Genomic DNA, 11,334 nt, shown 5'->3' with positions numbered 1-11,334 from the left:
CCTCGTACACCCCAGGGCTAAGTTACTACCCTAGAAGAATCTCTGTAAAAGCTGCTTATGGCAGATTCCTCAGCTCCAAGGTGCTTAGATTTCTTTGCTCTATTCGAGGTCATTTGTTTAGCAAATATTTACTGAATATCTATGAATATTTACTGTGTGCCAGGCACCTAGGCTCCACTTGGACAAAGGGATCCCCTACACAAGTCAGGCATGGCCTCGGCCTTCCCGCGGCTTAAGTTCTACGGCCAAGTAAGGATATAACCCTGGATCCACAATCACCTCACTTACTTGCTCAATGCCTATGGTGTAGAAGAGGCAAACTAGCATGGCGGTGAGGGTGGGATTGATCTGCTTCCGCTGTACCCCTGGCCTCAGCTGTTACATGGAGGAGTAAATACTTTACCAAAATCATACCCCATCCCCTCCAGGCAGGAGAACAGGTTTGGGGGAAAAAAGGCTAAGTAACCATATTCTCTCTCTTATATGCTCATGCCTAAAGCACAAGAAGTGGGCAGTGTGAGAGGGCTACAAGAAACCTGAAAGTGGGGAGAGGGCTTGACTGTCAGTAGCTCCAACCACCATCTAGGTGGGATCAGGGGTGTTTCCTTTACATACCCCTTTCCCTTCTCCCAATGTTTCCTTGGATCAAACCAATTGGCTAATACTAGGATAAAATTCAAATCAATCCCTCTGCTGGCACATTGATTTATTATTTTAAGATTTTATTTTAAGTAATTACTACACCAAACGTGGGGCTCAAACTCATGACCCCGAGATCAAGAGTTGTAAACTTCTTGGGGTGCCTGGGTGGCTCAATTGGTTAAACATCCGACTCTGCCCCTCCCCTACTTGTGCTCTGTATCTCTCTCTCTCTCAAAAATAAATAAACATTAAAAGAGTTGTAGACTCTTTTTTTTTTAATGTTTATTCTTTTAGAGAGAGAGCACAAGCAGGTTAAGGGTGGGGGGTGGGGTAGAGAGAGAGAGAGACTATCCGAAGCAGGCCCCCACACTGATAGGGCAGAGCAGGACTCAATCTTGATGCAGGGCTCGATCTCACCAACTCCTGAGATCATGACCTGAGCTGAAATCAAGAATCAGAAGTTCAACTGACTGAGCCACCCAACGCCCTTCCCCTAGCACTTTTTTTTTAATGTTTTATTTATTTTTAAGAGAACGCACGCGGGGACGTGGAGGAGGGACAGAGAGGGGAGGACAGAGTATCTGAAGTGGGCTTCTATGCTAACAGCAGCAAGCCTGATATGGGGCTTGAACTCACAAACTGTGAGATCATGACCTGAGTCGAAGTTGGACACTCAACCGAGTTATCCAGGTGCCCTCTCCCCTAGCAATTTTAGAGAGATGTCTAAATATTGTTTGAACCTCCTCCTCATTCCACAGTGAGGAACAGAAGCATCAAATTCACCCAGAGGATGACTGGCCAAGCTAAAATTTGAACCCAAGTTTACAGATTCTTCTCACTGCTCTAAAATGGCTCTGAGATTTCAGTGAGACTCAGGACAGAGCTTGGCAGTAGCAGGAAGGCCCCTTCCCCCAACCCAGGCCAGGTCAACCCAGGTGTTTTGCAGCTCAAATGCAAAAACTGGGTCACAGTTCATTTACCTAATCTCTGCCCTAGGTCCTCAGACTGGAATCTGAAGAGGCCACTAGGTAGGGGGCAGGGAGCAGGGAACTGAGAAACGAGGATTTTACACGTACCACTGGCTTTTCATCCTTGGGGGTGGAGCTGGGATACAAGATTTGCTTTCCTTTCTCTCTCAGCTATCTTTGTTGTTGGGGTCACTGGATTTTGGAGGCAGCTCTATTTTTCCAAGAACACCAATGCTTTGGTGCCACTTCTTGGATCATACCAACTAATTCCTAATCCCTTTCAGAAACATCTCTTCAGGAACATTTCCAAACTTCCCCTCTGTCTCCCCAAGATCACTTTTTGGGGGAAGAGTAGAATGGCTGAGATGGGGCCTATGGAGCTCTCTGCCTACAAAATCCCAGAGGAGTGATCTCTTCTGCAACATTGTTAAAAAGAAAACCACAGGCCCAAACCCGCATCACTTAAGTGGAGTCTCCAAACTGGGGCTTAATGCCTAAACTAATTGTGGTTTTGATGAGGGAGCAAAAGGCAAGCTGAGGGCAAAGCGTGTGTACACACACACACACACACCAGGTAGGATATGTGTGATATTCCTCAGGCATTCCTGGGCTGCCCAAGAGCAAAGGAAAGGAAAGAAAACAAATGGCCAACTGACAGAGATCACAGTCATACAGGACATGAGTCTCCATCAGTTTACAAATATCTTAGTAAATTACAAGAAAAAGGCAATTTTATCAATAGCCTAATCTCCAGAAACCTACAGACCCAGTTTCCTGGAACGCCTAGTATCACCCTCCCCTCCATGGTGATACAGGTACAAAGGGAAGAAGGAAATGGCGGGTAAAATTAAATTTCCTCATAACCTGAAGCCCATTGACAAATACTTGAGGTAAAAATAGAGTGTAACTTTTCTCCAGGAACCTTCTACTGTTTTAATGTTAATGCCTTACTAGAGGGAAAACAACCTTAGCTTGGCAATAGCAAGGTCGCAGGCATCTTATGTATAAGTCTTCTTTAGCATATCAAAGTCCTCCTGTAGGTCTCCCTTTTGCCTTTACCTCCCTCAACTCCATAGTAGGTAACCAGTCACTCTGCACAACCCCAGTGCAGCTCTTTCTGCCCACAAGTCTTGTTCCTGTGCTTTAATAAAATCACCTTTTTTTGCACCAAAGACGTCTCAAGAAAATTCTCTCTTGGCTGTCAGCTCCAAACCCTCATCACTATAAAACCCCATCAGTTTCAACCTTCCCAGAGATGTAGTCTTAACTGGTCAGTCAGGAATTTTCTAATTAGCACCAATGGGGCCCTTTCCTTCCCCCAGAGGAAGATAAGGTAATCTGCATGGTAAAATCCCCTGCTCTTCCCCCTAACAGAAAAGAAACTTGCCTGGAACTGTCCTTTTCTTTTGCTAAAAACTTTTTTTTCCAGATTTCTTCCTATAAAAATCTTACATTTTGTGTATCTCTTGCTTGGAGGTCCTTTCTACTTGCTAGATGGGGTGCTGCCTGATTCATGAGTTGTTTAATAAGGCCAATTATATCTTCAAATTTACTTGGTTGAATTTTATTTTATTTTTTAATTTTTAATGTTTATTTATTTTTGAGAGAGACAGAATGCAAGCAGGGAAGGGGCAGAGAGAGTGGGAGACACAGAATCCGAAGCAGACTCTAGGCTCTGAGCTGTCAGCACAGGGCTGGATGCAGGACTCAAACTCACAAACTGTGAAATCATGACCTGAGCTGAAGTCAGATGCTTAACCGCCTGAGCCACCCAGGTGCCCCTCAGTTGAATTTTGTTTCTTAACATCTGGAGAATATGGCTGTGACCATTTTTTTTAAAGCATTGTGTGCTATCCTTGTGAAAGACCAAGGAAGCCACAGGCCTAGACAGTCCCAGAGGGCTTTGCCTGGAACAGGGGTGCAGAGACCAGATTTTGAGGTTAGCCCCTCAGTCTCAAGGTTCTTAAGAGGATGGTCAGCTCAGAAGCATCACAGAAGCCAGAGCCAATACAAAAACATGTTCCCTCCACCATGCATTCCCCTCTAGATAATCCCTTCTTTATCTTTCCCTTCTTGGCCAAGTTTCTCAGAAAATAGTCCAGCTTCCCAGCCTCTACTCTTACCTACACATCTAGCAGCCTGTAATAGGTTAAGTAAACTTAGTTACTGTAGCAAACAACACCCTTCCCCCGCAAACTCAGTGGCTTAGCAAGTGTATTGTGGGGGGAGAGGCGAAGCAGCATTCAGAATTCTCCACTACTTAATTCCCTATTAGTAAGATATTAGATGGGGGAAGAGTAAGAATGTAAAGAATTTCAGAGGATGTTGGGAGCCATACCTGGATGTGGCATACCTCATTCCTGCCTATACTTCATTGGCCAGAACACAATCATATGGCTTCATCTGCTACAGAGTATACTGTGGAATGTAATATGGCTGCCCAAGAGCAAAAAGAAATAGATTTGTATAGCATCATCTCTGCTGCATGCCCTTACTGAGAAACCTAATGACCATTTCCCATATTTTATCAGACCTCTTAATTACATTTGACTGTGTTGACCCTTCATTCCATCACTATCATTTGTGATGCTGTGTCCTTCTAGTTCTTTTCTCCTTTGTGTTTTATTTATGTAACTAACACATATGACACCACTTGCCAGGCACTAATTGCTTTATAAATATTAACTCATTTAACCTTCATCACAATTAAAGTATGTACTATGAGGTAGACACTTTTATTCATCCCACTTTCCAGATGAGAAAACCGAGTCACAGGGCTTAAGTAGCTTACCCAAGAAACACACAACTGGTAGGTTGGCAGGAGCCAGTCTTTTAACAACCAATCCAGTTCCAGCGTTTCTTTCTTAATCACTGCACCCTGCTGCCGCTTTTCTCTTTTGCTTCTCTTCCTTTATCATTCCCTCCCCATAACCCTGTTGGTGTACAATGCTCTCCTCTCACATTTTGTGCTCCAAAACAAAGAATGAATCGTAGGCCCCAAAAGGCCCCAAAAGACTCCTTGCTATCTCTTCATAGTGCTTTTGTTCTTAGAGTACGTCTCATTCGCTGAATGCCCCTCCCCATTTTTCTAAACACCATTTAGAGGCGTCACCGCCTCCAGAAAGCCTTCCGTACTTTTCGTAGGTAGAAGCGCCTCCTCCCACTTTTTGTGCTAGCAAAGATCACAATCACAAGTCGATCGCCTGCTGCAAATTTGAGAAGGGGGCCAATCCACTCTGCTTGTCACAGCCACCTACCCCGACCACCACCCACACGCGGTAAGGAACTCGGAAAGACCTTGCTCTTAGGCCCTAACACTGACAGCTAGGAGGGTTTAGCCCAGTCCCAACGCGTCACGCGCGCAGCTCCACCCCACTCCTCGGCGATCCACACTCCCCGCGAGGAAATGGTTCAACCCAAGGGGTGGTGCCCGGGTGCTCGGACTGTTCTCATTGGCCAGAGCGAGCCGTACCACGACTGTGGCGGGGGTACGGTTGTGAACTGCGCGCCGCAGGTTTTGAGGCTGTAAAAGTCACAGCTCCAGGCCCCGGTTTGTTCCTTCACTTCTCCCTGCTAGGACGCCTGCCGGGATGCAGTGGGCCGTGGGCCGGCGGTGGGTGTGGGCCGCGCTGCTCCTGGCTGCCGCTGCTGTGCTGGCCCAGGTGGTCTGGCTCTGGCTGGGCACGCAAAGCTTCGTCTTCCAGCACGAAGAGATCGCGCAGCTGGCCCGGCAGTATGCGGGTGAGCCGACGGGTCACCGGGGGAGCGAACGGGTGGAGGGCAGGGGTGTGTGGAGGCCCGAGCTTAGTTGGGAGTTTCAGAGACGTCTTTCCCGAGTTCCGAGTGATTCTAGCTTAGATTCTGTTGTTCCTCTGCCTCCGCCAGGGTTGGACCACGAGCTGGCGTTCTCTCGGCTGATCGTGGAATTACGGCGGCTGCACCCAGGCCACGTGCTGCCCGACGAGGAGCTGCAGTGGGTGTTTGTGAACGCGGGCGGCTGGATGGGCGCCATGTGCCTTCTGCACGCCTCGCTGTCCGAGTACGTGCTGCTCTTCGGCACCGCCCTGGGCTCTGGCGGCCACTCGGGTCAGTGCTGGCAGCGGGCCGAACTGGGAGGCTGGGGCTGTACAAGGGTCCATGCCCTCCTTTCTGATGTTTGGCCAAGACATATATTGGTGCTGATACCCTGATATTCGGTGTGCATCTGATTGTCCCTCAGGGCGCTACTGGGCTGAGATTTCCGACACCATCATCTCTGGCACCTTCCACCAGTGGAGAGAGGGCACTACCAAAAGTGAGGTCTTCTACCCAGGTGGGTCCCTTCATTCTGGGGTGCCCATAATTGGAGGAGGGTCATGGCATGGAAAGGGGGTATGTTGGGGGCTCTCCCCTCGGTTCCCTTACCCCTCAGATAAGCCACAGGTCATTATTGGTTGAAGCAGGTCCAAGGGCCCCTGTCCAAGGACTTCTTCTGTCAAAAGGAAACAAAACTTAACCATTTCCTGTTAACCACGTCCGATATTTATATACCAAGACACTGTTTTGATTCATCCAATATTCCAGCAGTTGTTGGAGAGACAGTTGGGTAATCAGATATGCTGTCATACCCCCAAAGACAAGACAGACAGTTGTCTTCATTTTTTCTATAGTGAAACATTTTTTTACATAAAAAGTAGAGCTATGGATTTCCACATAAGTTTCAGATTGATAAGTTACAGGCATGACAGGCATTATAATTGAACATTTCTCAGACAGCCACACAAGTCTTATAACCACCCCTCCCTATCTAACAGGCCCAGCCCAAGTTTAGCTAAATTTCTGCCTGACATGAGTGAGGCTTGGGAATGCAGACTTCCAGGACTCCCATACAGTGGCCCCTGGCCATGTGAGGTGGCCCTCCTTGGCTTACCCCCAAAGAGGACATGAGCCAGGTGATGCCACAGAGGAAAACTTAGGAGTGGCCATCTTGGCTTCTTACTCTTCCAGATGGGCGACCAGGCCAGTGAGGTAAGGCTTTTTCCTTTCCTGATGCTCCTGCTCTGTTTCTTGCCCCTAGACAGCCCACGGGCTAGGGAGGTGGCAGCAATGGAAGGGCTAGGCTCCTTATGTGGGTGCTCCCTGTCCTCTAGGGGAGACCGTGGTCCACGGGCCTGGTGAGGCAACAGCTGTGGAATGGGGGCCAAATACATGGATGGTGGAGTATGGTCGGGGTGTCATCCCATCTACCTTGGCCTTCGCGCTGGCTGACACAATCTTCAGCACCCAGGACTTCCTCACGCTCTTCTATACTCTTCGCGCCTATGCCCGGGGCCTCCGGCTTGAGCTCACCACCTATCTCTTTGGCCAGGACCCCTGACCAGCCAGGCCTGAACGAGGACCTGTGGATGGACAGGAGCAGGCAGGCCTGCATACATCCACTTTCTGGAGCCCATGTGAAAAGACAGGGACACAACATGCAACTACTAAGTTCCTGATGTACGAGCAGGGACACACATGCTTATGTAACCAAATACAGAGACTCGTGGGAACATATGGGACATACACGCAGATACAGTCCCATGTGTACGGCAGCATCATACGTTCACAACCATCCAGAGAGGGAACCCCACATGTACCAAGGGGGCCAGTCATATTCAGACATACCACAAGCTTGAATCACTAACTCAAGCCTTTTCCAGAGCTTTCCTGCCACCAGTCAAGGCTCTGGAGTTGGTGATGGGTGTAGGTATTATACTCTGTCTGGGCCTGACCCTTCAACCCAATAGCAGCTGAGGTGGGAGGGAGATGAAGGGTTGCCTGTGGAGGCCCCCCTCATCTCCCCATCCTCACCATATGCCTTACCTCATTCTGTTCCCCTTACTATGCAAGTGCTCTCATGGCCTGTCCCCACTCTTAGCAACTAAGTCAGCTGGGAGAACCGTAAGAATGGAGAATGCTGAGGTCAGGGTCCTTCTATCCTGAAAGACCCCATGCCTTTCCCCCATTCGTCCCTTAGGAGTGTGATTGGGGGAGGCTGGCCTCAGCTCAGGGCCCACTGCTGGGCAGAGGACCTAGAGAAGTTAGCCTAGGTCCAGGGGGCCATCCCTGGCCTACAAAGGCCTTTTCTGCACACATACACCCTCATCACAGCTTCCACATTCTGCCCTTGATGTCTGTCCACCTGTCTCTGTTAATAAAGACTTGTTGAACAGTCATTTCTTTGTGTGTCTGAACAGCAGGAAAACCTGCTAACTTGAAATGCAGGGGTGGGTAAGATGGTGTGTCTTGGTCTTGCCTTCTGCTGGTGCCATTCTGAAAATAGTCCTGGAGTCCGATCCTGGGTGGCCACGGGGTGGCAGTGTATACCCACTTTTGGGCTAATGGAGGCACGATAATCATTTTTGTCTTTCCAGTATATCCTGTCCACCCCCACCCAGAGTAGAAAGTCTTAGCTTCTCCAGGACACCTGACTTGTAGAGGCCCCCAGGGGTAGAGAGCAGACATACCCCCTGGTGGTGTCTGAGGTGGGTGAGGCAAAAGAGGTGTGTAAGGTACACTCGTCCCAGGGACTCTGCATTTGCCTTCTTAAATTTTGGACCTTGACACCTCACCTACCTCACCTTCTCTGAGGTTGAGTAAGATCCAGGCCACTCTCACTTCTTAGGCCTCCTGATATATCAAAAGTGGAAGGAACATGGTTATAAAAATTGTAGATTCTAAAAACTCAAATTTCTAGTGAACGAAATACAGAAGACTACATGTACGGCCATTTGGAAACAACATCAAAAGTTTATAAATTTCTGGGGTGCCTGAGTGGCTCAGTCAGTTGAGGGTTGAGTGTCTGACTTCAGCTCAGGTCACGATCTCACAGTTCGTGAGTTCGAGCCCCACATCAGGCTCTGGGCTGATCGCCCAGAACCTAGATTCTGCTTCGGATTCTGTGTTTCCCTCTGTCTGCCCCTCCGTTGCTTGCACTGTCTCTTGCATTGTCTCGAAAATAAATAAACGTTAAAAAAAATTGTTTTTAAGTTTATAAATTTCTTACTCTGAGTGAATGTGAGGCCCAGGCAAGATGACCATTCCAACACCCCATTCGCACCATCATGTTGGCCATGACAGAATTTGGCCGAGGCCTCATTGACAACAATGCAAAGCCAAACCTCCAAGGATTTCTCCCACCCTGTAAGCCAGTTCTCCCTCTATGCTCAGAGCCCACATCTATCAGAAATGCCCTGGAAGCTTCCCTTATAATCTCCCCCTTCCCTTCCGCATAAGACTCTGCTTCCAGGCTCCTCCCTGTCTCAGCTACTAGGTCCAGTGGCTATTTCTTAACTTTCATTTGAAACACTCTTAAAACACTCTTGGCTTCTAGGACACTACTCTTCCTAAAATTGCCTCCTTTGCTTGATCTTTCTTATCTCCAGCCTTTGACTTCCCAAGATTTAATTCTCAAACTTCTCTGTCTATACCCTTCCCAGGAGTTCTTAACCATTCATGACTTTAAATACCATCTATGTGCCTTTTTTGAAAATAGTTTTATTGAGGGGTACCTGGGTGGCTCAGTTGGTTAGCATCTGACTTCAGCTTGGGTCATGATCTCAACAGTTCATGGGTTCGAGCCTCACATCCGGCTCTCTACTGTCAGCCTGGAGCCTGGATTCTGAGTCTCCCTATTTTTCTGCCCCTCCCCTGCTCATGCTCTGTCTTTCTCTGTCCCTCAATAATAAAAAAGTTTTATTGAAATATAGTTAGTATAACATAAATTACTTAAAGGTGTACAATATAATGATTTGATCTATGTATGGTGAAATGATTACCACAATAAGTTAACATCCATCACCTCACATAGTTACAGATTCTTTTTTTCTTGAGATGAGAACTTTAAAGATCTCTCTTAACAACTTTCCAATGTACAATATAGTATTTAATGTACTAATATACTACTAATATAGTATAAGAGCACTAAGCTTCACATTACATCCCCAGGACTTTTTTATAACTGGAAGTTTATGCCCCTTGGCCACCTTTCTCATTCCTCCATTCCACCTCTACCTGCCCATACCCCCTGCCTCTGGCAACTCTTAATCTGTCCTCTATTTCTATGAGTTTGGGGTTTTTTTAGATTTCACATATAAGTGAGAACATACAGTATTTTGTCTTCATCTTGACTTGCTTCACTTAGCATAATGCCCACAAGGATGAATGGATTAAAAAAAAAAAGTACATACATACATGTGCTGGGATATCATGCAACCATAAAAAAGGAAACCCTACCACTTACAACAACATGGATGGACCTCAAGGACCATCTGTACATCTTGAATCCTAGTTTGTTTGGGTTTTTTTAGCTTTTTTTTTTTTTTAATTTTTTTTTTCAACGTTTTTATTTTATTTTTGGGACAGAGAGAGACAGAGCATGAACGGGGGAGGGGCAGAGAGAGAGGGAGACACAGAATCGGAAACAGGCTCCAGGCTCTGAGCCATCAGCCCAGAGCCCGACGCGGGGCTCGAACTCACGGACCGCGAGATCGTGACCTGGCTGAAGTCGGACGCTTAACCGACTGCGCCACCCAGGCGCCCCAAGGGTTTTTTTTAGCTTTTTAATGTTTATTTATTTTGAGAGAGAGAAACAGACAGCGAGCAGGGGAGGGGCAGAAAGAAAGGGAGACACAGAATCTGAAGCAGGCTGCTTCAGGCTCTGAGCTGTCAGTACAGGGCCCGATGTGGGGCTCAAACTCACAAACTGAGATCATGACCTGAGCCAAAGTCGGACACTCAACCGACTGAGCCACCCAGGCACCCCTTGACTCCTAGTTTTTTATCTTAGCCTAAACCTTTCAGCACCAGATTCAGATATCTGACTGCCTCCCTCTCCCCTGTCTAATTGGCATCTCAAACTTAAAATGGCCACGCAAACTGATTTCTCTCCCAAACCAACACATCTTACAGTCTTTACTGTCTGAGTTAAAGGTACCTACATTTACTCAGCTGCCAAAAACCTTGGAGTCATCATAGATACCTTTCTTTTTTTGAGATTTTATTTTTAAGTAAAAGTACACAAGCCAGGCTCCCCATCTTGGATATCTTTCATTCTCACATCGAAAGAATGAGAATGAGAATCCAAGCCATCAACAGATCCTGTCAGTTTTATCTTAAAAACATATCCAGAATCTACCTATGTCTTAACACTTCCATTGCTACCACCTGGTCCAAGCCATCATCACTTGCCTGGATTACTGCAATAGCCTCCTAATTGATCTTCATGCTTATATCCTGTGTGGAGGATTCTCTACACAGTAGCCAGAGTCAAGACTTCTACTTTCTGCTCAGACATTTCTTTGTTGTTTTGTTTTGTTTTGTTTCCTTTGCTCAGACGTTTTCAATGGTTTCCATCTCATTTAGTCCTTTCACTGCCTCCAGGAACCTACTCCCAAGGCCCTTGTTACCTATAGACCAAACATCCAACCATTTACCCCAGCTACCCCAATTTAGCTCAGTGGCTTCCTTGCTTTCCTTCTGACACATCAAGCAAACTTCCATTCCAGGATGTTCGTACCTGCTATTCTGGCTGCAGAGCTCTTCCCTAGGTATTCCTATGGCTCTCTTCCTCCCCTCCTTCAATTCTTGCTTCTTCCCCTAACATTTCTGTAATAGCAGCCTCCCTCCCTCTCTCTCTCTCTCTCTCTCTCTCTCTCTCTCTCTCTCTCTCTCTGTGTGTGTGTGTGTGTGTGTGTGTGTTTAGGTA

General features: G+C 47.1%; 1 protein-coding gene across 3 annotated transcripts; it reads left to right on the top strand.

Moving 5' to 3' along the window:
* Nucleotides 1–5,080: 5,080 nt before the first annotated feature.
* On the top strand, nucleotides 5,081–7,804 carry SIGMAR1 (sigma non-opioid intracellular receptor 1). Of its 3 annotated transcripts, XM_040481541.1 has the most exons (5): nucleotides 5,081–5,351; nucleotides 5,496–5,696; nucleotides 5,830–5,922; nucleotides 6,597–6,617; nucleotides 6,740–6,855. In XM_040481541.1, the coding sequence occupies exons 1-4, from the start codon at nucleotides 5,201–5,203 to the stop codon at nucleotides 6,614–6,616; spliced, it is 465 nt and encodes a 154-aa protein (XP_040337475.1). In that variant the 5' UTR covers nucleotides 5,081–5,200; the 3' UTR covers nucleotide 6,617; nucleotides 6,740–6,855. The 3 variants fall into 3 exon arrangements, with proteins under 3 accessions (XP_040337475.1, XP_040337476.1, XP_040337474.1); XM_040481542.1 differs by lacking the exons at nucleotides 6,597–6,617; nucleotides 6,740–6,855 and adding an exon at nucleotides 6,404–6,590; XM_040481540.1 differs by lacking the exon at nucleotides 6,597–6,617 and having other exon boundaries at nucleotides 5,201–5,351; nucleotides 6,740–7,804.
* Nucleotides 7,805–11,334: the final 3,530 nt, after the last annotated feature.

This window comes from Herpailurus yagouaroundi, unplaced genomic scaffold (assembly GCF_014898765.1).
Source record: "Herpailurus yagouaroundi ecotype Mexico unplaced genomic scaffold, PumYag 160, whole genome shotgun sequence".
Lineage (NCBI taxonomy): Eukaryota > Metazoa > Chordata > Mammalia > Carnivora > Felidae > Herpailurus > Herpailurus yagouaroundi.
This window is presented reverse-complemented; position numbering and strand designations above follow the sequence as displayed.